Source organism: Ranitomeya imitator, chromosome 10, assembly GCF_032444005.1.
Source record: "Ranitomeya imitator isolate aRanImi1 chromosome 10, aRanImi1.pri, whole genome shotgun sequence".
Classification (NCBI taxonomy): Eukaryota; Metazoa; Chordata; class Amphibia; order Anura; family Dendrobatidae; genus Ranitomeya; species Ranitomeya imitator.
This window is the reverse complement of record NC_091291.1, coordinates 144949715-144977353: the sequence shown is the minus strand read 5'-3', so window position 1 is coordinate 144977353 and position 27639 is coordinate 144949715. Positions and strand designations below refer to the sequence as shown.

Below are 27639 nucleotides of genomic sequence, written 5' to 3'. Positions count from 1 at the left end.
TCTGGTGAATTACCGTAATATGTAGAGGAGACTGAGGACATTATATCTAGACCCAGAAGGGGATAATCACCATCATACTCCTCATGTCCTTATTCACTTTCCTTCAGATCCACTAGCAGATCCTGTCCAGGATCACCTCTACCTAATAGCACGTGATCTTCCCTCTCTGCACAGACCACAGAGCATGCCCACTATACTATACTCCACCATGGCAGATAATGGGTGATATAGCACCTCACTTACTCCTCCTCTCTGCACAAACCACAGAGCATGCCCACTATACTGTACTCCACCATGGCAGATAATGGGTGACATAGCACCTCACTTACTCCTCCTCCTCTCTGCACAGACCACGGAGCATGCCCACTATACTATACTCCACCATGGCAGATAATGGGTGATATAGCACCTCACTTACTCCTCCTCCTCTCTGCACAGACCACGGAGCATGCCCACTATACTATACTCCACCATGGCAGATAATGGGTAACATAGCACCTCACTCCTCCTCTCTGCACAGACCACAGAGCATGCCCACTATACTATACTCCACCATGGCAGATAATGGGTAACATAGCACCTCACTCCTCCTCTCTGCACAGACCACGGAGCATGCCCACTATACTATACTCCACCATGGCAGATAATGGGTAACATAGCACCTCACTTACTCCTCCTCTCTGCACAGACCACAGAGCATGCCCACTATACTGTGCTCCACCATGGCAGATAATGGGTGATATAGCACCTCACTTACACCTCCTCTCTGCACAGACCACAGAGCATGCCCACTATACTATACTCCACCATGGCAGATAATGGGTGATATAGCACCTCGCTTACTCCTCCTCCTCTCTGCACAGAACACAGAGCATGCCCACTATACTATACTCCACCATGGCAGATAATGGGTGATATAGCACCTCACTTACTCCTCATCTCTGCACAGACCACAGAGCATGCCCACTATACTATACTCCACCATGGCAGATAATGGGTGATATAGCACCTCACTTACTCCTCATCTCTGCACAGACCACAGAGCATGCCCACTATACTATACTCCACTATGGCAGATAATGTGTGATATAGCACCTCACTTACTCCTCCTCCTCTCTGCACAGACCACAGAGCATGCCCACTATACTATACTCCACCATGGCAGATAATGGGTGACATAGCACCTCACTTACTCCTCCTCCTCTCTGCACAGACCACGGAGCATGCCCACTATACTGTACTCCACCATGGCAGATAATGGGTAACATAGCATCTCACTTACTCCTCCTCCTCTCTGCACAGACCACAGAGCATGCCCACTATACTGTACTCTACCATGGCAGATAATGGGTGATATAGCACCTCACTTACTCCTCCTCCTCTCTGCACAGACCACGGAGCATGCCCACTATACTATACTCCACCATGGCAGATAATGGGTGACATAGCACCTCACTTACTCCTCATCTCTGCACAGACCACAGAGCATGCCCACTATACTGTACTCCACCATGGCAGATAATGGATGATATAGCACCTCACTTACTCCTCCCTCCTCTCTGCACAGACCACGGAGCATGCCCACTATATTATACTCCACCATGGCAGATAATGGGTGACATAGCACCTCACTTACTCCTCCTCCTCTCTGCACAGACCACGGAGCATGCCCACTATACTATACTCCACCATGGCAGATAATGGGTGATATAGCACCTCACTTACTCCTCATCTCTGCACAGACCACAGAGCATGCCTACTATACTGTACTCCACCATGGCAGATAATGGATGATATAGCACCTCACTTACTCCTCCCTCCTCTCTGCACAGACCACGGAGCATGCCCACTATATTATACTCCACCATGGCAGATAATGGGTGACATAGCACCTCACTTACTCCTCCTCCTCTCTGCACAGACCACGGAGCATGCCCACTATACTATACTCCACCATGGCAGATAATGGGTGATATAGCACCTCACTTACTCCTCCTCCTCTCTGCACAGAACACAGAGCATGCCCACTATATTATACTCCACCATGGCAGATAATGGGTGATATAGCACCTCACTTACTCCTCATCTCTGCACAGACCACAGAGCATGCCCACTATACTATACTCCACCATGGCAGATAATGGATGACATAGCACCTCACTTACTCCTCCCTCCTCTCTGCACAGACCACGGAGCATGCCCACTATATTATACTCCACCATGGCAGATAATGGGTGATATAGCACCTCACTTACTCCTCATCTCTGCACAGACCACAGAGCATGCCCACTATATTATACTCCACCATGGCAGATAATGGGTGACATAGCACCTCACTTACTCCTCCTCCTCTCTGCACAGACCACGGAGCATGCCCACTATACTATACTCCACCATGGCAGATAATGGGTGATATAGCACCTCACTTACTCCTCCTCCTCTCTGCACAGACCACGGAGCATGCCCACTATACTATACTCCACCATGGCAGATAATGGGTGACATAGCACCTCACTTACTCCTCATCTCTGCACAGACCACAGAGCATGCCCACTATACTGTACTCCACCATGGCAGATAATGGATGACATAGCACCTCACTTACTCCTCCTCTCTGCACAGACCACGGAGCATGCCCACTATACTATACTCCACCATGGGAGATAATGGATGATATAGCATCTCACTCCTCCTCCTCTCTGCATGGAACACAGAGCATGCTCACAACATTCCGGTCTGTAAAGAGTCTGATTGTTGCAGCAGGAGCTCTGCACATCCGTGAGAAGCGACAGTGAAAGGCGTGGGGCGGCTGCTGATCTCCTCCTCTGTGTGAACATCACCTCTCATATCTGATACTAGGCCCACATCCGGACTGATCGCAGTGGTGTTTGCACCTCGCCTTTGCTCTGTTGGTGGCAGCTTTCTTACTGTGCATCGTGCACTTTACATTTGCTAATTATCTGACAACCTTTTTGTTGTTTACTATGTTGCCCGTTCGGCGGTGATTTAAGTGTTTGGTGTCTGATGTAATTTCAGCACCGGCCGCTCGGCCTCTGCTTGTACTTTCAGCACTTTCCTATTAGTTTGATGACGGCAACCTCTTTATAAAAACGTTTAATCACAATGTTGTGCGGAACCTGGAAGAAAAACAAGAAAATGACCAATAATACAAATAACACCGGGTCAGATCAAAGAAGCGTGAAAGCCATCAGGAGGGTCCGTACCACCAGTATCCCACCTCGCCATGTGCCAGCAGCCGGTCCTTATAGTTAGGGCTTTATACACTGATCCTTATAGTTGGGGCTTTATACACTGGTCCTTATAGTTGTTGCTTTATACACTGGTCCTTATAGTTAGGGCTTTATACACCGGTCCTTATAGTTAGGGCTTTATACACTGGTCCTTATAGTTGTGGCTTTATACACTGGTCCTTATAGTTGTGGCTTTATACACTGGTCCTTATAGTTAGGGCTTTATACACCGGTCCTTATAGTTGTGGCTTTATACACTGGTCCTTATAGTTGTGGCTTTATACACTGGTCCTTATAGTTAGGGCTTTATACACTGATCCTTATAGTTGTGGCTTTATACACTGGTCCTTACAGTTAGGGCTTTATACACCGGTCCTTATAGTTGTGGCTTTATACACCGGTCCTTATAGTTGTGGCTTTATACACTGGTCCTTATAGTTGTGGCTTTATACACTGGTCCTTATAGTTGTGGCTTTATACACTGGTCCTTATAGTTGTGGCTTTATACACTGGTCCTTATAGTTGTGGCTTTATACACTGGTCCTTATAGTTGTGGCTTTATACACTGGTCCTTATAGTTGTGGCTTTATACACTGGTCCTTATAGTTGGGGCTTTATACACTGGTCCTTATAGTTAGGGCTTTATACACCGGTCCTTATAGTTGCGGCTTTATACTCCGGTCCTTATAGTTGTGGCTTTACACACTGGTCCTTATAGTTGTGGCTTTATACACTGGTCCTTATAGTTGGGGCTTTATACACTGGTCCTTATAGTTAGGGCTTTATACACTGGTCCTTATAGCTGGGGCTTTATACTCCGGTCCTTATAGTTGTGGCTTTATACACTGGTCCTTATAGTTGTGGCTTTATACACTGGTCCTTATAGTTGTGGCTTTATACACTGGTCCTTATAGTTAGGGCTTTATACACTGATCCTTATAGTTGTGGCTTTATACACTGGTCCTTATAGCTGGGGCTTTATACACCGGTCCTTATAGTTGTGGCTTTATACACTGGTCCTTATAGTTGGGGCTTTATACACTGGTCCTTATAGTTGGGGCTTTATACTCCGGTCCTTATAGTTGGGGCTTTATACACTGGTCCTTATAGTTGGGGCTTTATACACTGGTCCTTATAGTTAGGGCTTTATACAGTGGTCCTTATAGCTGGGGCTTTATACTCCGGTCCTTATAGTTGGGGCTTTATACACTGGTCCTTATAGTTGGGGCTTTATACACTGGTCCTTATAGTTAGGGCTTTATACACTGGTCCTTATAGCTGGGGCTTTATACACCGGTCCTTATAGTTGTGGCTTTATACACTGGTCCTTATAGTTGTGGCTTTATACACTGGTCCTTATAGCTGGGGCTTTATACATCGGTCCTTATAGTTGTGGCTTTATACACTGGTCCTTATAGTTGTGGCTTTATACACTGGTCCTTATAGCTGGGGCTTTATAACACCGGTCCTTATAGTTGTGGCTTTATACACTGGTCCTTATAGTTGTGGCTTTATACACTGGTCCTTATAGCTGGGGCTTTATACACCGGTCCTTATAGTTGTGGCTTTATACACTGGTCCTTATAGTTGTGGCTTTATACACTGGTCCTTATAGCTGGGTCTTTATAACACCGGTCCTTATAGTTGTGGCTTTATACACTGGTCCTTATAGTTGTGGCTTTATACACTGGTCCTTATAGCTGGGGCTTTATACACCGTTCCTTATAGTTGTGGCTTTATACACTGGTCCTTATAGCTGGGGCTTTATAACACCGGTCCTTATAGTTGTGGCTTTATACACTGATCCTTATAGTTGTGGCTTTATACACTGGTCCTTATAGTTGTGGCTTTATACACCGGTCCTTATAGTTGTGGCTTTATACACTGGTCCTTACAGTTGTGGCTTTATACACTGGTCCTTACAGTTGTGGCTTTATACACTGGTCCTTATAGTTGGGGCTTTATACACCGGTCCTTATAGTTGTGGCTTTATACACTGGTCCTTACAGTTGTGGCTTTATACACTGGTCCTTACAGTTGTGGCTTTATACTCCGGTCCTTATAATTGGGGCTTTATACACCTGTCCTTATAGTTGTGGCTTTATACTCTGGTCCTTACAGTTTCGGTTTTATACACCTGTCCTTATAGTTGTGGCTTTATACTCTGGTCCTTACAGTTGCGGTTTTATACAACATCACCTTATATCGGGGGACAGATTTTCCATGTGATATTGGGGGGGGGGGGGGACTTTCCATGTGACATCAGAGGGTGAATTTCCATGTGACATCGGGGGGTGGGATTTTCCTTGTGATATCTGGGGGGACACACACTTTCCATGTGACATCGGGGGGTGGGACTTTCCATGTGATATCGGAGGGGGACTTTCCATGTGATATCAGAGGACTGACTTTCCATGTGATATCGGAGGACTGACTTTTCTCGATATCGTGGGACGGACATTCCATTTGATATCGGAGGGAGGGGGTGGGATTTTCCATGTGATATCGGGGGGGACTTTCCATGTGATATCGGGGGACAGACTTTTCTTGTGTATCGGGGGGAATTTCCATTTGACATCGGGGGGAGGGACTTTCCATGTGATATCAGGGGGAACTTTCCATGTGATATCGGGAGGGGGGGGGGGACTTTCCATGTGATATCGGAGGATGGACTTTTCTTGTGATATCGTAGGGGACTTTCCATGTGATATCAGTGGGGGACTTTCCATGTTATATCGGGGGACGGACTTTCCATGTTATATCGGGGGACGGACATTCCATGTGATATCGGGGGGGATTTCCATGTGACATCAGGGGGTGGGATTTTCCTTGTGATATGGGGGGGGGGACTTTCCATGTGATATTGGGGAGGGATTTTCCATGTGATATCAGTGGTGACTTTCCATGTGATATCGGGGGACGGACTTTCCATGTTTTATCGGGGGACGAACTTTCCATGTGATATCGTGGGGGGGGGGGGGGGATTTCCATGTGATATCGGGGGACGGATTTTTCTTGTGATATCGGGGGACTGACTTTTCTCGTAGTATCAGGGGGTACTTTCCATGTGATATCGGGGGGGGGGGGGACTTTCCATGTGATATCGGGGGGGGGGGGGGAGACTTTCCATGTGATATCGGGGGGTGGGACTTTCCATGTGACATCGGGGGACGGACATTCCATGTGATATCGGGGGGGGGGGGACTTTCCATGTGATATCGGGGGGTGGGATTTTCCATGTGATATCAGGGAGGACTTTCCATGTGATATTGGGGGGGACTTTCCTTGTGACATCGGGGGACGGACATCCCATGTGATATCGGGAGGGGTACTTTCCATGTGATATCGGGGGGGGGGGGGGGGGGACTTTCCATGTGATATCGGAGGGGACTTTCCATGTGATATCGGAGGGGGACTTTCCATGTGATATCGGAGGGGACTTTCCATGTGATATCGGAGGGGACTTTCCATGTGACATCAGTGGGTGGCTTTCCATGTGATATTGGAGGACAGACATTCCATGTGATATTGGAGGACTGACTTTTCTCGATATCGGGGGACGGACATTCCATGTGATATCGGGGGGGGGGGGGGACTATCCATGTGATATCGGGGGACGGACTTTGTGATATCGGGGGACGGACCTTCCATGTGATATCAGGGGGGGGGGGTCTTTCCATGTGACATCGGGGGAGTGGGATTTTCCTTGTGATAACAGGGGGGGGACTTTCCGTTATAACGAGGGGGACTTTCCATGTGATATCGGGGGTGGGGTGGGATTTTCCATGTGATATCGGGGGGGACTTTCCATGTGATATCGGGGGACGGACTTTTCTTGTGGTATCGGGGGACAGACTTTCCATGTGACATCAGGGGGGGGAGACTTTCCGTGTGATATCGGGGGGTGGGATTTTCCATGTGATATCGGGGGGGATTTTCCATGTGATATCGGAGGGGACTTTCCATGTGATATCGGGGGGGGGGGGGGACTTTCCATGTGATATCGGAGGGGGACTTTCCATGTGATATCGGAGGATGAACTTTTTTTGTGATATCGGAGGGGACTTTCCATGTGACATCAGTGGGTGGCTTTCCATGTGATATCGGAGGACTGACTTTCCACGTGATATTGGAGGACTGACTTTCCACGTGATATTGGAGGACGGACATTCCATGTGATATCGGAGGACTGACTTTTCTCGATATCGGAGGGGACTTTCCATGTGATATCGGGGGGGACTTTCCATGTGACATCGGGGGACGGACATTCCATGTGATATCGGGGGGGGGGGGGGGTACTTTCCATGTGATATCGGGGGGTGGGATTTTCCTTGTGATATCAGCTGGAGGACTTTCCATGTCATATCAGTGGGGACTTTCCATGTGATATCGGAGGACGGACTTTCCATGAGCTATAGGTGGGGACTTTCCTTGTGATATCAGAGGGGGGACTTTCCATGTGATATTGGGGGACGGACTTTCCATGTGATATCAGGGGGTGGGATTTTCCTTGTGATATCGGGAAGGGGGGGGACTTTCCAATTGATATCGGGGTGGGGGGGACTTTCCATGTGATATCGGGGGGGACTTTCCATGTGATATCGGGGGGGGGGGGAGACTTTCCATGTGATATTGGAGGACGGACTTTCCATGTGATATTGGTGGGTGGGATTTTCCTTGTGATATTGGGAAGGGGGGGGACTTTCCATGTGATATCGGGGGGGGGGGGGACTTTCCATGTGATATCGGGGGGCAGCTTGGATATTTAGGACACAAGGCTCGTGGCCACAGCTGAATCGGCTCCTCACACTTGTCGTTTGCATCATCTGGTAAAAACAAACAAAGGAACTTAACAAATCAGATTTGTGGATCTGAGCTGCTCCGTTCTCCTCCGCGGGTGTAGTCGTTATCGGGGCACATTCAGCAGTGCCTGTTTCTGGGACATCGGGCGATCTGTCCGCCGCCTCTGCCATTTTTCCCAGTCTCCACCACATGGAGCTCTGGTAGGGAGAAGGATCCTGTTAGTGCCATTTTCTAAGACTCGAGGCTGATTTCTTCCTCTCCTGATTGCGGTGACGGTCGCGTTCTCCTGACATTTAGTCTTGATCACTGATGGGCTCCGTTTCCTCTTCCCCCGGGACGATCTGTCGCCTTTGAGAAGGTTATTTTTCGGTGAGGTCTCCAGGATGATGAGGAGTCGGGCGATTATTTGCTGCTAACGTCTCACCCGTCTGCTGCAGTTTTTGCCCCTTCACTTAATCCCTATTATTGGGCATATAATCTACAGACCAAATCGTCCAATTATTTTGTGTCTGATGTTCTTTACTTTTGGCCCTGATGATTTGTGCAGTTTTGCATCATACGCCGTCCAGCAAATTGTTTGCTTCTTGTTAATGGACGCATGGTTCTGCAGAAACTGCCCGGCCATTAATAATATGCAATTTGTAATGAATTTCTAACTATAAAGTTAAAAAACGCTGCAACATTTATGAACCCGGCTTCATCGGGCTGCACCGCGCCGCCGTACGGCAGTCACATGCCCACTTATTCATGCGACCCCCAGCATATTGATCACTTCCATACATCTGAATGGGGGGCTTCTGCTGCAGGTGCATGTAGTTTTACACACCCTATTCAAGTGTATGCAAAATGTTGCTACAAATCTGCCAAGTGTAAATGTAGCCTGACACCCATGTCACTCATGCAGAGAAGCTCCTGCTGCCTTAGGTTAGGGATATGGTGGCGTTACATTGTAACATTGCATCAAACCCCCCAAGGGTCCACATTGCACCTGCATCCTAAGCTACTGCGACAGTCTCAAATGTTTCCTAATGCGCTGGATTTCCTGTCGATGGTTACAAGTCGCCTGTGACGCGGAGGTCATTGACTTTAATGTTAGTCTCCTGAGACAGCGATTTGCATGTAACTACTCTGTGATTCTGCCATTTTTTTAATAGCTAAATTGTAGCTCAGAAATAGTCGCACAAAAGACAAGTTGCGCCGATATTTTTTTTCGTACAATTTTTCTGAGGATTGCTGTACCTTCGGCCTTATACCTTCTGGAATCTCCGGCAAGCGATGCCGGGCACGACGCCGGGCACACCATCAAACATGGCTACGAGCTGCCGCTACCTCGCAGTGTACAATGTAACGTACCCACGGCCCTCAGTGTTTGCAGTTAGTAAACCTGGGGCACATTTTGTTGTATTTGCGCCATTTTTTTCAGACAGATCAATCCAGGAATGTGCGACCCCTGCGATGTCCTGGATGTGGCTTCATCTCACAGGGATCTTTTCATCTCTTGGTGATGATAGATTTGTTGACCATTGCTTCTTCCCGGATTAATCAGTAATTGTGTGATTGTACGAGAGGCGTCTCGCATCTCCCATTTCTGCCTCTTATTGTCCATCGCCTCTTTGTCCAGAAGACGCCTCAATCAGAAAGGTTGAGGCGAGGAAGTGGCCGGAGTGGAGCCCTCGAGGCGGACGTAATACACACAATCAATTCGCCAGTAATACTTCCAGACCAAACACGTTATTAAGTCGTACTCAGCGCTGTCGTTCATTTGAGAGCTCGCAATTTAAATAAAAGCCGAGATTATTGTTATCATTTTTTTATGAACTTGGGAAAGAAATGTTTCTGTTCTGAGCGATGCAGATGATGGCGCTCGTTTTTTATGCAAAACAAAAAAAAGTCTGCTTGTTCTGCTCATTTCTAATTTATTAGTAGATTGTAGAAGTTGAATCCAGCGTCTGAGTCCTGTACAGAGCGGCGTCTTATGCAGCCGGTGAAATATGGCCGCATCTACAAAGTGCAGGGACAGAGCTATTGGGTTGTAGGGGTCCTCCATGCCCCACGGGGGGAGTAACGCGGCTCCTGATTGTACGTTGGGGTAGCAATAACTCTACCGGTGACTAGATAATAAGATTTGCTTGTGTGACCATAAAAGACGCCGGCATTAATAACGATCTCTGTCTGTTCTCTCCTCAGGTCAATCCTCCTCCTTCACCCAACAACCGCAGGACCAAGTTGTGGTGGCCGGCAGGCCGGTGAGCTTACCGTGCGCCATCCCCGGTTATCATGGCGTTGTGCTCTGGATCAAAGACGGACTGGCGCTAGGAGTCGGAAGAGACCTTTCTGGTATGGGACATCCATGACAGCGTCATTTCTATAGACTATGCGCTTTTACACACTTTAAGGCTATCTGCACACGTCAGGATCTCTTGCAGAAATTTCCTGAACATAACCGGACATTTTCTGCAAGAAATCCGTATGCGTTTTTTTCGCGTTTTTTTCCGTGTTTTTCTCGCATTGTTTTTGCGGATTTTTCCGGAGGTTCCCAATGCAATAATATAGTGGGAAATCCGCAAAAAATCTGCAAAATTAATGAACATGTTGCGTTTTTTACCGCGATGCGTTTTTTTCGCAGAAAAAAACTCAACATATGCACAAAAATTGCGGAATGCATTCTAAATGATGGGATGCATATGTTGCATTTTTTATGCATTTTTCGCTATAAAAACGTGAAAAATCCGGAACGTGTGCACACAGCCCTGCAGCAGAGATTATTTATGTTTCACCTTTAGATTGTTACAATGTATCTCAGCCACAATCCCAGCAGAACGAGAGAATGCAGCGTGCCCTATAATGATACACCCCCAATCTGAGGTCTTCAGGGGGCTCCTGTAAGCATTAGAGCCCTACCCTCAGATAGTAGGGTTGTTGTAAGGTGCCGAGCACGCTGCAGGGTAAGGTCAGGGGCTCGCCTAGTCCTGGGATAGGTCGCCATCTAGAAGGAAGCAGCAGGGAATGGCTGCTACAATGGTGGCTTTGGGGGACGAATGGTAGAATTGATGGCTCCATACACCTTGTCTCTGGTTTAGGCTACCCCCGATACTCTGTGGAGGGCGACCACTCGTCTGGAGAGCACCACTTAAAGATTCAGCGCGCGGAGCTCCAGGATGATGCCTTGTATGAATGTCAGGCAATACAAGCCGCCATCAGATCACGACCGGCCCGACTCACAGTTCTGGGTAAGTGAATTCCTTCTTACTGGAGAATCCATTTTCTTAAAGGGATATCTTATCTAAAGACAGATCAAGTAAAGGATAGTCACGTTTAATCGAGTCCTTCCTGCATAATAGTTTCTTCATTGCAGGATTCATCTTGTTCCATTTATAACTGATTGATGCAAAATGTCCCGACCATCTGCAAAAACCATCGGATAATAGTATCCTCCTGGAATGTGGCATATTGGCAGCAGCAGCCATGAGCCGCCATTATTGTCACCACAAGGCGTTATTCTAGAAGACAATATAAGATGGTACAAAGTGTTAGTGGAGGACGTCTTCCCAATTACTGCCATGACTAGAGATCAGTAATACAGTCACACTGCCCTGGTCGGACGTTCACTTGGGTCCTGCATGGCGGCCGCACAAGGGCAATGTGAACTTCTGCACAGGAATTGTGGTGCTGCAGATGCAGGAGACATTCACACGTCACATCTGTCACCTTCACCCCTTCAAGGATCATCACACTGTAAGAACATAATGGCGTCTTACAGTTGCGCTATTGATAACATGTCATACTCCACAAGGGACAGGTTGCTGGGGATCTCAGAGCTGGAGATCTCGGCCGATGCGGGTGTGGTTGTGGAGGAGGGCGGCACACTTCATGTCAGGTCACTGCAGCGATCCTCTGTCCAGACCAAACAAGCCGATAGCAGATTATACTGATTGCATCGAACCTATTGAAGTCCATTATCTGCGGGATATAATACATTTTTTTGAAAAATAATCCCAAAGACATTCTTCCTACAAAAATACCATGCATGAAGTAGCATTAATGCTAAATTGCATATTATAAAGGGCAGAGCGACTCAAATATATATAATAATACAGGAGAAAAATGTAATACATGTGATGCCCCCGGTGATGACGCCATGATGCCCCCTCTGTTATTACAGCATAAGATAGCGGTCAAGTGCCTGAGATCAGACAAGCAAATACAAAAATGTCTTTCACTTGTGTAAATGTCCCTAATCTGCGGGATATTCACTTGGCCACTTACAGGACGCGGAATCAATACCCGCGATGAGACGCAATATTTATCTCGGTGGAGAGGATCCGTCACATCGCCGGTGACTAGAACCGCCGCACCTCATTATGTAAATTGTGACTTTAAAGCCGGCGCCGCGTTAAGCCTAAAAAACAACCGTGATGAGTTGATAAGAGTTGGAAAGGAATTGATTGAGGCGCGATGATTGGGTGATTTCCGAGGCAGCGCTGCTCATTAGAGGTTTCAATACGCCGTGATGTTAATTAAACAGTTTGGAGAAAGTCAAACATGACGGATTCTCGGAGAAATGCTAGGTAAACAGTTCTGGCTGAATCACTGGGGTTTTAAGTACGTCTGCAGATCAAAGCGGTGAGGGGGGCGGAGGAGACCCTGTATCCGCGGGCATCTTCTGGGGGTATACATGTATTGGCAGCGTGTGTGCAGCCCACCACGGGAGGCCCGCCGGGGGTCCGGCCCATCATGCCCACCTCTAATTAGTGCCGAGCGTCAATCAGAGCTTCACACAAAATACTGTGTCTGGTGAGATTTTACCTCCCTCACTGGAGGTGCCTGCAGGTGATGGGGGTCACCACACCCGAATAATGAGGAAGATGGAGGAAATGCTAACAGAAAAGAAATCAAGGAAGAAAAACGTGTAAGAAAGACAGGAAGATGAATGACGGGCAGACGTGAAAAAGAGGGAGGGATACAGATAGATGAAGACAGAGAGGTGGATGGATAGATAGACAAGGGATGGATGGATCGCAGATAGATATGGGCAGAGAGATGGATGGATAGACAAGGGATGGATGGATGGATAGATAGATGAGGGATGGATAGCAGATAGATGAGGGCAGAGAGGTGGATGATGGATAGATAGATGAGGGATGGATAGCAGATAGATGGGGGCAGAGAGGTGGATGATGGATAGATAGACGAGGGATGGATGGATGGATAGATAGATGAGGGATGGATAGCAGATAGATGAGGGCAGAGAGGTGGATGATGGATAGATAGACAAGGGATGGATGGATGGATAGATAGATGAGGGATGGATAGCAGATAGATGAGGGCAGAGAGGTGGATGATGGATAGATAGACGAGGGATGGTTAGACGATGGAGGGATGCATAGATAGACAATGGATGGATGAATTGATGGATGGTTGGATGTCTAGATAGCTAGATGAGGAATGGATGGATAGACAGTGGATGGATGGATGGATAGATAAGGATAGATTTGGGCAGATAGGTGGATAGATAGATGAGGGATGGATGGATAATAGATGATGGATAGATAGATGAGGGATGGATAATAGATGATGGATGGATAATAGATGATGGATAGATAGATGAGGGATGGATGGATAATAGATGATGGATGGATGGATAGATAGATGAGGGATGGATGGATGGATAATAGATGATGGATAGCTAGATGAGGGAGGGATGGATGGATAGACAGTGGATAGATGGATAGTAGATGATGGATGGATAATAGATGATGGATGGATAGATAGATGAGGGATGGATGGATAATAGATAATGGATGGATAGATGATGGATGGATAATAGATGATGGATCATGGAGGTTACACTGGTTTCCCCGTGACGTCTTCCAGTTTTGTGTCCCGAACACATTTATGACGTCTGATTGTCGCGTCCTTCCGTCTTCGGTCGGTATATATCAGTATACGGCTAATAGTCGGTGTTATGTGGCCCGGAGACCTCACTATCCTCTGAGCCTTTTTTCTGGTGGGATGGTACGGGGGATGTGTCCCTTACAATACATCGCAGTCTCCATCACTGCCGTTGGTCGGGGGCTTTTCTCTGCATCAGTCAGGGGTCAATATCCGCTGTCACTGGGTCTTAAATTCATCTCCTCCGCATGAGTCGGCCTCTTCTCTCCGTACAGTTGTCCCACTGTCCTCTGCCCTGTGTGCCAACCCACTCGCCATTCTCTACCTCCGCCATGTACCCGGTGCCGCGGTCCATACTATAGCGGGTTAGTGCGGGAGGTCAGGTGCGCCATTGCATCTGTAAATTGATGGCTGACCTCTGGAATCAGAGCGGCGGTGGGAAAGCTTTGTCCTCGCAGACAGTAAATCAATGCTACTTGTATAGAGCTGACTATAATGGCTTGACAAGGGCAAGGCCGGGGTAAGTGCGCTGCTCCGCCGCTGAGTGGCTCGAGGCTTCTCCGGCGTCAGGAATAATCACTCGCTCTCTTGTACCTGGAAGCACCTGGGACCGGCCACTTTCAAGAGCTGAAGATCACACTGACAATGATCAATCAATGGCAGCAGCATATCACCAGCGCAGGAGGTCCGGGGGGACGAGCGGACACAGGGAGAACCACTGCAGGGGGCCTGCGATAGAAGATGGTGATTCCAGAGAGCAAATGCAGTGAAGACTACATGATCAGGCCAAAAATCACCGTCCGAGGGGCAGGGATACAAGGGCGGCGTGGGAGCCTGCTGACATTACTGTGACCCAAACATCATGGCACCTAACGACTCCACAGATCCTGTCTGCTCCTTACAATCTCTACTGATGCCGAGGTCCTGGACTGGTGGGTTACATATTGATGGTCTATCCTTAGGATAGGTTATCAGGATCAGATCAGTGGGGGTCCGGCGCTCGGCATCTCCGATATCAGCTGTATGCAGCTCTGGCTGCCGGATGTACACACAGATATGACAGCACAGCGCCTTAATCTGTGTTGTGGCTGATCTTGATACTGCAGCTCCCATTCACTGTCATAGGGGTGGAGCTGCAGTACCAAGAACGGCCACTAGCAGTGCACATCCTCTGGGGTTCTGGCTCTATACACTAGGGACAACAAGCCTCAGCAGGGGCTGCCAACAGCTGATTGGTGCATATGCTTTCTCATCAAAGCCTCAGGCTGCCGCTTTGGCTTTTTCCATGCTTTATACTGCGGCTCTGATCCAGTAGGTTGGATCAGTCACTGTAGCCCCACTGGTCTGCTGGACTGTGAGGCTGACTGACATCAGAATATCTCTGCTTTGCCTCTGCCCTATGCTTTACACTGCAGCTCTTCTTCATTAGGACACTGATGATCACTGACTAGTGACTCTAGCTTCCATGAGCCGCTAAGTGTGGGGGGCTGCACCTGGAGTTTGCAAAACACCTCCGAATAAGAGAAGTCATCCTCAGGTCTATGAGAACCTCCTGAGTGCCGTACTACAGGACAGATTGGTTGTCAGTCCGCCTTCTTAGAGCTCTGCCATGGGAGCAATGTGGGAGGAAAAGATGCCGATAATTGTGATGTTTAGATGAGCGCAGGAGGGGACATAAGCTTGGGGGGCTGCCATCAGTATGGATGTGGAGGAGAGCAGACCCTTCACCTTATTACCATGTGTCCGTACCGCAGACCCTTCACTTTTTTACCATGTGTAGGTACCGCAGACCCTTCACTTTACCACCATGTATGGGTACCGTTGAACCTTCACCTTGTTACCATGTGTCCGTACCGCAGACCTTTCACCTTGTTACCATGTGTGGGTACCGCAGACCCTTCACCTTGTTACCATGTGTCGGTGCCGCAGACCCTTCACCTTGTTACCATGTGCGGGTACCGCAGACCCTTCACCTTGTTACCATGTGTGGGTACCACAGGCCCTTTACCTTGTTACCATGTGTCGGTGCCGCAGACCCTTCACCTTGTTACCATGTGTCAGTGCCGCAGACCCTTCACCTTGTTACCATGTGTCCGTACCGCAGGCCCTTCACTTTGTTACCATGTGTGGGTACCGCAGACACTTCACCTTGTTACCATGTGTGGGTACCGCAGACCCTTCACCTTGTTACCATGTGTCGGTGCGTCAGACCCTTCACCTTGTTACCGTGTGTTGATGGGTCAGACCCTTCACCTTGTACCGTGTGTCGGTGCCGCAGACCCTTCACCTTGTTACCATGTGTCGGTGCCTCAGACCCTTCACCTTGTTACCATATGTCGGTGCCGCAGACCCTTCACCTTGTTACCATGTGTCGGTGCGTCAGACCCTTCACCTTGTTACCGTGTGTTGATGGGTCAGACCCTTCACCTTGTACCGTGTGTCGGTGCCGCAGACCCTTCACCTTGTTACCATGTGTCGGTGCCTCAGACCCTTCACCTTGTTACCATATGTCGGTGCCGCAGACCCTTCACCTTGTTACCATGTGTCGGTGCGTCAGACCCTTCACCTTGTTACCGTGTGTTGATGGGTCAGACCCTTCACCTTGTACCGTGTGTCGGTGCCGCAGACCCTTCACCTTGTTACCATGTGTCGGTGCCTCAGACCCTTCACCTTGTTACCATATGTCGGTGCCGCAGACCCTTCACCTTGTTACCATGTGTCAGTGCCGCAGACCCTTCACCTTGTTACCGTGTGTTGGTGCCGCAGACCCTTCACCTTGTTACCATGTGTCAGTGCCGCAGACCCTTCACCTTGTTGCCGTGTGTTGGTGCCGCAGACCCTTCACCTTGTTACCGTGTGTTGGTGCCGCAGACCCTTCACCTTGTTACCGTGTCAGTGCCGCAGACCCTTCACCTTGTTACCATGTGTGGGTACCGCAGACCCTTCACCTTGTTACCGTGTGTCGGTGCCTCAGACCCTTCACCTTGTTACCATATGTCGGTGCCTCAGACCCTTCACCTTGTTACCATGTGCCGGTGCCGCAGACCCTTCACCTTGTTACCATATGTCGGTGCCTCAGACCCTTCACCTTGTTACCATATGTCGGTTCCCTCAGACCCTTCACCTTGTTACCATATGTCGGTGCCTCAGACCCTTCACCTTGTTACCATGTGCCGGTGCCGCAGACCCTTCACCTTGTTACCATATGTCTGTGCCTCAGACCCTTCACCTTGTTACCATGTGTGGGTACCGCAGACCCTTCACCTTGTTACCTTGTGTTGGTGCCGCAGACCCTTCACCTTGTTACCATATGTCGGTGCCTCAGACCCTTCACCTTGTTACCATATGTCGGTTCCCTCAGACCCTTCACCTTGTTACCATATGTCGGTGCCTCAGACCCTTCACCTTGTTACCATGTGCCGGTGCCGCAGACCCTTCACCTTGTTACCATATGTCTGTGCCTCAGACCCTTCACCTTGTTACCATGTGTGGGTACCGCAGACCCTTCACCTTGTTACCGTGTGTCGGTGCCGCAGACCCTTCACCTTGTTACCATATGTCGGTGCCTCAGACCCTTCACCTTGTTACCATGTGTGGGTACCGCAGACCCTTCACCTTGTTAGCATATGTCGGTGCCTCAGACCCTTCACCTTGTTACCGTGTCAGTGCCGCAGACCCTTCGCCTTGTTACCATGTGTCAGTGCCGCAGACCCTTCACCTTGTTACCATATGTCGGTGCCTCAGACCCTTCACCTTGTTACCGTGTCAGTGCCGCCGACCCTTCACCTTGTTACCGTATGTCGGTGCCTCGGACCCTTCGTCTTGTTACCATGTGTCAGTGCCGCAGACCCTTCACCTTGTTACCATGTGTCGGTGCCTCAGACCCTTCGCCTTGTTACCATATGTCGGTGCCTCAGACCCTTCACCTTGTTACCGTTTCAGAGCCGCAGACCCTTCGCCTTGATACCATGTGTCAGTGCCGCAGACCCTTCACCTTGTTACCATATGTCGGTGCATCAGACCCTTCACCTTGTTACCGTGTCAGTGCCGCCGACCCTTCACCTTGTTACCGTATGTCGGTGCCTCGGACCCTTCGTCTTGTTACCATGTGTCAGTGCCGCAGACCCTTCACCTTGTTACCATGTGTCGGTGCTCAGACCCTTCACCTTGTTACCATATGTCGGTGCTCAGACCCTTCGTCTTGTTACCATGTGTCCGTACCGCAGACCCTTCACCTTGTTACCATGTGTCCGTACCGCAGACCCTTCACCTTGTTACCATGTGTCCGTACCGCAGACCCTTCGCCTTGTTACCATATTTCGGTGCCTCAGACCCTTCACCTTGTTACCATGTCAGTGCCGCAGACCCTTCACCTTGTTACCATGTGTTGGTGCCTCGGACCCTTCGCCTTGTTACCATGTCAGTGCCGCAGACCCTTCACCTTGTTACCATGTGTCCGTACCGCAGACCCTTCACCTTGTTACCATATGTCGGTGCTCAGACCCCTCACCTTGTTACCATATGTCAGTGCCGCAGACCCTTCGTCTTGTTACCATATGTCGGTGCCTCGGACCCTTCGTCTTGTTACCATGTGTCGGTGCCGCCATCGTCTGATGCAGGCTCTGCTTTCTCGCAGTCGGGGCAGAGCTCATTTGTTTCTCAGCCGCCAGAAGATGATGTTCTGCAGAAGAAACATTTACGTTCTGTCCCTTAGCAGGAGACAAGCAGAATTGCTTTACTTCCGCACCTATTAGGCCTCTTTTTGCCGGGTGCGTCCTCTGAACTCCGCTGCCAGCTTTCATTTACTGCTGATCTTGTGTCCTGCCAAGTCGTGCGCTCAGGATTCATCCACAGCAGATTTCCCTGATGGAGGAGCCGGAGTCCCGGGGCCACACTCATCCCCCGTCTACAGGAACACAGAACCAACCTGTGAGATTGCAGAGAAATTGGGGGAAAGACCAAATGAAAACAATTCTTCAGATTGAATTAGATTCTTTTCTGTGAGCCCTGTAGACGGCGGATGCAGCTGGCATTGTTCACCCGCCATTGGTGCTAACACGGATTGTGGCTGAAGCAGCCGGAGGCCAGCTGTAGTACACATTTTTACCCTTCTGCGGGCGCTATCCTCTTATTCCTCAGGTTGGTGCAATGGCGTATTGGCTGTCACTGAGGAGTATTCCCATAACTGAAAGTTATGTGCTATCTATAGGATCGGGAGTGACCTCATGATTGCTGGGGTCTGGTCGCTGGGATCCCCTGTGATCATGAGAAAGGGGTCCGGATCAGATCCTGTCCCTGCAGCCCTCTCTTGAATGGAGTGTCGGTGTGCAGGCTCGTTCTCCGCTCCATTCATTGTCTATGGGACTGTTAGAGATACCCGAGAGCTGTACTCTTATTTCTCCGTCAGACATATAAGCAATGACTGGCGCGGAGGCAGAGTGTCCTCTCTCATGGTGAGGATCTCCAGGACCTTATCTAGGGATCTCTGGGTATCCCAGCAATCGGTCCTACAGTGATTGGCGACACAGGCCCTATACTAGGGACAGGGATGACTTTCAGTTGTGGGAATACCCCTTGAAGTTGCACAAAAAAAGGTTAAATGCCATGTCCACCCCGTGCCCTGCCCCGACTGCACCAGAACAATGTGTCTTGGGGTGCTTGGCGCGGCGCTTTCTCCATGGATCCAGTAAATCTCTGTATGTATCCTGGCTACTTACCGTATATATTAGCCAGTTATTACTCCTTCGTTATAGCTTGTGACATCACCCCTCCCCCGCTCAGTGTTTGTCTGGCTGGAGATGCCCTTTAAGTGTGGTTGCCGCCTGTAGACTGAGTCTTGCAGTCCTGGGTGCTGCAGATTGCCGGCCACCTACGTCTCTGCTCGATGTATATTTAGCATTCTGCGCTTGACATAATTCGTAAATGAATTTTTACGCACATTTAATTGAGACGGTTAACTATTTGGAGAGTAAAATGGAGAGGGGCGTCTGTAGTCGGCTGTAAATGTCTCATTAGTTATGACACGTTCTCCGTGGAGAGCTGTCAGGGAATAGAGGCTGCAGCGAGACGCGCTGATTGTGACGGATGTGCATTTTCTGCATGGTTAGAGACGCCGACTGTCAATCACTTAAATTTCATTTAGCGGGGAGGTAAAAGGTGAAATGGAATAAGGTGCGAGTCTGACGCAGGAGTCTGCAGGCTGCTCAGCCCGGCAGGGACTCGCCACCAGTAACACAATATGGCTGCTGTGATAAAAAAGCAGTGCCACACCTGTCCACAGGCTGATGGTGGCGCTGTAGCTCGTCATTGGAGCCGAGCTGTAATACAAGACGCTGCCCATGGACATGGATTGTGCTGTTCCTCAGAAAGCAGCCATGTTTTTCCAATTCTGTTCAACCCCTTTAAGTTGTTGCTGACTGCACTGTGCAATACCTTGGTTCATTGGTACATTTCGCTGCCTTATAATAAATTGGCAGCTTCATCGCACTGGTTTGCACAATCTCTTCTTGCAGTCAGTGAATGGTTAGACATTATGTGGATGTTGTTGCAGGTTTTCAAGTGCTGAAAGTCACAGAACATCCCTTTTGTGTTTGGTGTCCACAAGTCCGTTCCCTGCTGAATATTTGTGCTCAGACTCTAGTCCATGCTGTGCACAGCTACTGATTCCTGTGGTCCTTGTGGTGACCTCCATACACGTTTTCTACAGATCACCTGTGGTCCTTGTGGTGACCTCCATACACGTTTTCTACAGATCACCTGTGGTCCTTGTGGTGACCTCCATACACGTTTTCTACAGATCACCTGTGGTCCTTGTGGTGACCTCCATACACGTTTTCTACAGATCACCTGTGGTCCTTGTGGTGACCTCCATACACGTTTTCTACAGATCACCTGTGGTCCTTGGGGTTTCTAGGTGGTGACCTCCATACACGTTTTCTACAGATCACCTGTGGTCCTTGTGGTTTCTGGGTGGTGACCTCCATACACGTCCTCTGCAGATCACCTGTGGTCCTTTGGAGATCGTCTGTGGTCCTTGTGGTTTCTGGGTGGTCCTTTGGAGATCACCTGTGGTCCCTATGAGAAGCTCTTAACCAGGGTCTGTGCTGCCTCTGCTGACATCGGTCCTGGTGATTAGATTTTGTGCCGCTAACGTTAGTTTTATTCTTGTGGCTACAACCCCATAGATCCCGAGTACTGACTGCGCGGGTCATCACTATGGATAGGACTCCTCCAACACAATTACCATAAGAGATGATGATATTCTGCAGCTCTCTCCCGACTCTCAAGCACCATCCATGGGTCAAGTTTAAGAATCTCTCCAGCAAAAGTAGATTAGTTTAGGTAAAGGAAGCCGTGATTATGGCACTAGAACCACTCCAGCTCTAATACTCTGGGGAATAGAGGAATTCAGAGTTATGTGGGAATCCTCCAAAATCAAGAGATGTGAGCGGCAGTAATAAGTGATAATGGGCATGAGATTCTGCGAGGATTCGCTCCAGCCGCGGCTCTGATGACGGATATTAAAGGGTGAATTGTGTTTTTGTTGCACGGGTCTACGTTCTTGCAATGCGTTTGATAGTAGATAACTTGGGGTCTCCAGGGATTCCTAGATCAGGGCTATGTATCACCTGAGAATGGGGGGCTCCACAGCTCTGTCCTGAATGGCCCCCTGCTCAGCCTTCGCTCCGTTCATTGTCTTTGGGACTGACTAGAGCAGCGCTCCTCTACTTCTCGCAGTCCCATTGCAGTAAGTGGAGCGGAGGCCGCACATGTGCTCCGTCCAGGACATTGCTGTAGAGTCCCATTCTCAGGATAATTATTGGGGGTCTCCACATTTGGACCACAACGAGCAGTAAGTTAGCTGGTGAGCAAATCAGGGGATAACGTGGATTTTGGGGGAATAACCGTTCAAGTGCAAGAAAACTGGAGAAGGCTGTGTCTGTCCCGTGGGGCCCTGCTCATCCGACAGTGTGCTCCTTGTACCTGGTGCAGGTGACGTCCCGGATCATGTGATCCAGTCACAATCCTCTGCTCGCAGCACAGAACCTCCGGTCTCACGGAGAGCTCCACCGTTCCTACAATATGTATTCGCTTCGCCCAGTGTGTTCGGATCTGAGCAGCCAATAAATCCTGCATTAAAGACACAAGACGGTAAAATGAGATTCTGTGTCAAATTGACATAAAAATGCAAAACCGCGACTTTATAGAGGCCCGGAGCATTTTTCTTACATTAGGCGAGAAATGTTTTCAGTCCCATTAAGCTAAGCTGCCTCTTGGCGGTTTCCAAGCACAATCTGTCCGTGCCACCAGCTCCAGACTCCCCGCACTGACAGATCGTGCGCCGGGACAGTTCATCTGGCAGATTGCGGCACAGGAAGCGATGGGCCTCAGCAGACCTTCCGAAAGCTCATCCGTTACCCAGCAATAATCCGGAGGGCGGGTTATAGTCCGGTGCTGTGCGCGAGGAGACGGATGTTGTGCGCTTCATGTACATAATGTGCCGTCAAGGTGCTCCGCAGAATAACGCCCTGCGCTGCTGCAGCGCCGCTCATGTCTCAGTAAATCAGAGCAGCGGTCGCCCCCAGAAATATTATCCTGACGTGATGGAGAAGCGGCGTTCATCCAGTGGAATATTGTGACGCTGCTGGTGGCGCCATTATGGGGGCACATTGCAGACAGATGAGGATGACTGCGCTCACACTACATGATGAGCTATGGAGCTTTGTCCCTGTAGGTGGCGCTGCTGATCACATCCCCCCTGCTCCCCAGGACCGGCCTAATGTTCTGTCCCATAAATCATCCTATCGATCTCTGATGGAGGCGGGGAGGTCATGGCTTTCCCCTCTTCTCCCTGCAGGGGTGCACGTGGATATCCTGGGAGGCGTCTGCGCCCTCATATCTGAAAAGTGTTCATGGTAAATTAGAGACCGAAACGAGTATTAAGTGTCCTGTGCACCGTGAAAATGAGATTGGGAAAATGGCTGCATGGAAGACGTCCCCTGTGGGGGCGCAGCCGGGTACATTACCTGGGCCCTGCTGTCCTCTGTGCTCCGTATGGGCCTCCGTCCACTGCCGATCCTGCAGAAAGAGTGCAGGGGTTCACTGAGGCCTGATAGGTGAGACCCCCAGAAACAGCCGCCTAGCCGATCGTCTGTTGTATGAAGCTGCAATACCAGTCGCAGCCATGATCCAGAGTGGCGCTGCTTCTAGAAAAGAAATTCCCTTCTAATTTCCTGAAATGTCACAGTTAACATCCTCTACTAATTCTACTTTTATAAAGATCTCTGCTTGCTGTCGGCTCGCGTTCATCTTATACATGCACTGCTCGTATACAGCTTCATGTTCACACCTGGAGCATTTAATGCAGAAAGTTCTGTGAATTCTGAACACTAGATCCGCACATGTGAATATGGCCGTTTTCAGAACCAGCACAAGGATTTCTGCAAAAATTAGGTTTCCATTCATTGTCAGCAAGCAGAAATAAAAAAAGATGGTGTTAAACAGGCTGCGTGTTATTTTTTGTTTTTCTCCATTGATTACAATCTTAATGTTTTTGTTATTTTAACACTAAATGTTTATAAATGTGAGAGGGACAAACTTCCATGTAAATTAGAGCCAGAAATGTGTCCTGCACTCGGCTCCTTATATGGAGGTGACTGAGCTTGTGTGTCCTCCAGCACTCTGCTCCTTATATGGAGGTGACTGAGCGTGTGTGTCCTCCAGCACTCGGCTCCTTATATGGAGGTGACTGATCGTGTGTGACCTCCAGCACTCGGCTCCTTATATGGAGGTGACTGAGCGTGTGTGTCCTCCAGCACTTGGCTCCTTATATGGAGGTGACTGAGCGTGTGTGTCCTCCAGCACTCTGCTCCTTATATGGAGGTGACTGAGCGTGTGTGACCTCCAGCACTTGGCTCATTAGGTGGAGGTGACTGAGTGTGTGTGACCTCCAGCACTCGGCTCATTAGGTGGGGGGGACTGAGCATGTGTGTCCTCCAGCACTCGGCTCATTGGGTGGAGGGGACTGAGCTTGTGTTTCCTCCAGTATTCGGCTCATTAGGTGGAGTAGACTGAGCGTGTGTGTCCTCCAGCACTCGGCTTATTAGGTGGAGGTGACTGAGCATGTGTGTCCTCCTGCACTATGCTCATTAGGATTAGGTGACTGAGCTTGTGAGTCCTCCAGCTCTGGGCTCATTAGGTGGAGGTGACTGAGCGTGTGTGTCCTCCAGCTCTGGGCTCATTAGGTGGAAGGGGCTGAGCATGTGTGTCCTCCTGCACTAGGCTCATTAGGTGGAGGTGACTGAGCGTGTGTGTCCTCCAGCTCTGGGCTCATTAGGGGTGCTGTACTATGTAGGGAATTTCGTACTTTTTGCAGGTGTATGATGCATATATGAACCATACAATATAGATCAGATTTCTTTGTGCAGCCCTTTGAATTGTATTTTCTGTACATAGTGAGGGGTTTTGTGCCTCTTCTGGAATTAATGCCGTGTGCACACTACCCTCCTGTTTTCTGAGTGCAGGGTGTAATTCGGAGCGCTGCATATAATGGCACGGTTGCCCTCTGCACGATGGGGCGGCTCCTGCCTTTACATGGTGGATGATTACAGCTATTACGTGGTGGTTTATCTGCCGGGTCTGGTGCCGCTTGTGCTGTGTGCCCCCCGTCAGTGCAGTCTCCGTCTTTGTGCCGTACGTGCGCTTTGTATACTCGCTGCTACTGTATACAGTGTGGATGAGAGGGGGCCGCGATGGTCGGGACAGGGGACCCGCAGGGTATGTGCTCACAACGACTTTGCAGAAATTATCCTCATGTGCGGCAGGCGACGGTGCCGTGTCACATCGTACGTGATCCTCACCGCCACAAACATATATCCTCCACCGCCATCCATCCAAGATACTGCGGGGAGAAATATCCCACAGAGCGGAGGATGCACAGACGGACAATGGTCCATATCTGCACCACGGATTGGAGGATGAGAGTGGTATTTCTGCTGTAATGATGGAGCTGGATAATTGCAGTAATGAGCAGATAATATCAGGACATTGATTATTGGACTGGAATCGATCAGCGCAGTGTCACATCGCTTCTGTCAGTCGTCTGTGATCGATGAGCAGATGAACCAGGTTTACTGACCGCAGCCAAAGCCGCAGATCCGCCAGACGAAATATGCATCACTGATTACAGGCGGAGCGAGCGCACGTCATACGCGTGCTATCCACCTCACCCACAGTATTGGCAAATAGTGTGTGCCCAGGTTATACCAGGACTGACGTGTCCAGGAATAGTGTCCCCTGATTATACCAGGACTGACGTGTCCGGGAATAGTGTGTGCCCAGGTTATACCAGGACTGACGTGTCCGGGAATAGTGTCCCCTGATTATACCAGGACTGACGTGTCCGGGAATAGTGTGTGCCCAGGTTATACCAGGACTGACTGACGTGTCCGAGAATAGTGTGTGCCCAGGTTATACCAAGACTGACGTGTCCGGGAATAATGTGTGCCCAGGTTATACCAAGACTGACGTGTCCGGGAATAATGTGTGCCCAGGTTATACCAGGACTGACGTGTCCGGGAATAGTGTCCCCTGATTATACCAGGACTGACGTGTCCGGGAATAGTGTGTGCCCAGGTTATACCAGGACTGACTGACGTGTCCGAGAATAGTGTGTGCCCAGGTTATACCAGGACTGACGTGTCCGGGAATAGTGTCCCCAGGTTATACCAGGACTGACGTGTCTGGGAATAGTGTGTGCCCAGGTTATACCAGGACTGACTGACGTGTCCGAGAATAGTGTGTGCCCAGGTTATACCAAGACTGACGTGTCCGGGAATAATGTGTGCCCAGGTTATACCAGGACTGACGTGTCCAGGAATAGTGTGTGCCCAGGTTATACCAGGACTGACGTGTCCGGGAATAGTGTCCCCAGGTTATACCAGGACTGACGTGTCCAGGAATAGTGTGTACTCAGGTTATACCAGGACTGACGTGTCCAGGAATAGTGTGTGCCCAGGTTATACCAGGACTGACGTGTCCGGGAATAGTGTCCCCAGGTTATACCAGGACTGACGTGTCCGGGAATACTGTGTGCCGAGGTTATACCAGGACTGACTGACGTGTCCGAGAATAGTGTGTGCCCAGGTTATACCAGGACTGACGTGTCCGAGAATAGTGTGTGCCCAGGTTATACCAGGACTGACGTGTCCAGGAATAGTGTGTGCCCAGGTTATACCAGTACTGACGTGTCTGGGAATAGTGTGTGCCCAGGTTATACCAGGATTGACGTGTCCTGGAATAGTGTGTGCCCAGGTTATACCAGGACTGACGTGTCCGGGAATAGTGTCCCCAGGTTATACCAGGACTGACGTGTCCAGGAATAGTGTGTACTCAGGTTATACCAAGACTGACGTGTCCAGGAATAGTGTGTGCCCAGGTTATACCAAGACTGACGTGTCCGGGAATAATGTGTGCCCAGGTTATACCAGGACTGACGTGTCCAGGAATAGTGTGTGCCCAGGTTATACCAGGACTGACGTGTCCGGGAATAGTGTCCCCAGGTTATACCAGGACTGACGTGTCCAGGAATAGTGTGTACTCAGGTTATACCAAGACTGACGTGTCCAGGAATAGTGTGTGCCCAGGTTATACCAGGATTGACTGACGTGTCCGAGAATAGTGTGTGCCCAGGTTATACCAGGACTGACGTGTCTGGGAATAGTGTGTGCCCAGGTTATACCAGGACTGACTGACGTGTCCGAGAATAGTGTGTGCCCAGGTTATACCAGGACTGACGTGTCCGAGAATAGTGTGTCCCCAGGTTATACCAGGACTGACGTGTCCAGGAATAGTGTGTACTCAGGTTATACCAGGACTGACGTGTCCAGGAATAGTGTGTGCCCAGGTTATACCAGGACTGACGTGTCCGGGAATAGTGTCCCCTGATTATACCAGGACTGACGTGTCCGGGAATAGTGTGTGCCCAGGTTATACCAGGACTGACTGACGTGTCCAAGAATAGTGTGTGCCCAGGTTATACCAGGACTGACGTGTCCGGGAATAGTGTCCCCAGGTTATACCAGGACTGACGTGTCCGGGAATACTGTGTGCCCAGGTTATACCAGGACTGACTGACGTGTCCGAGAATAGTGTGTGCCCAGGTTATACCAGGACTGACGTGTCCGAGAATAGTGTGTGCCCAGGTTATACCAGGACTGACGTGTCCAGGAATAGTGTGTGCCCAGGTTATACCAAGTCTGACATGTCCAGGAATAGTGTTTGCCCAGGTTATACCAGTACTGACGTGTCTGGGAATAGTGTGTACCCAGGTTATACCAGGATTGACGTGTCCGGGAATAGTGTCCCCTGGTTATACCAGGACTGACGTGTCCGGTAATAGTGTGTGCCCAGGTTATACCAGGACTGACGTGTCCGGGAATAGTGTGTTGCCCAGGTTATACCAGGACTGACGTGTCCGGGAAGAGTGTGTGCCCAGGTTATACCAGGATTGACGTGTCCTGGAATAGTGTGTGCCCAGGTTATACCAAGACTGACGTGTCCGGGAATAATGTGTGCCCAGGTTATACCAAGACTGACGTGTCCGAGAATAGTGTGTGCCCAGGTTATACCAGGACTGACGTGTCCGAGAATAGTGTGTGCCCAGGTTATACCAGGATTGACGTGTCCTGGAATA

The 27639-nt window shown here is 49.6% G+C and overlaps 1 protein-coding gene across 4 annotated transcripts in view; it reads left to right on the top strand.

Moving 5' to 3' along the window:
- Window positions 1-27639, top strand: part of KIRREL3 (kirre like nephrin family adhesion molecule 3) — an 800965-nt gene that overhangs the window by 553496 nt on the left and 219830 nt on the right. For all 4 annotated transcript variants that reach the window (XM_069742736.1, XM_069742735.1, XM_069742732.1 and 1 more), the window contains exons 3-4: window positions 10242-10391; window positions 11135-11284. In XM_069742736.1, the coding sequence (XP_069598837.1) occupies window positions 10242-10391; window positions 11135-11284 (300 nt within the window). The remainder of the gene's footprint in view (window positions 1-10241; window positions 10392-11134; window positions 11285-27639) is intronic.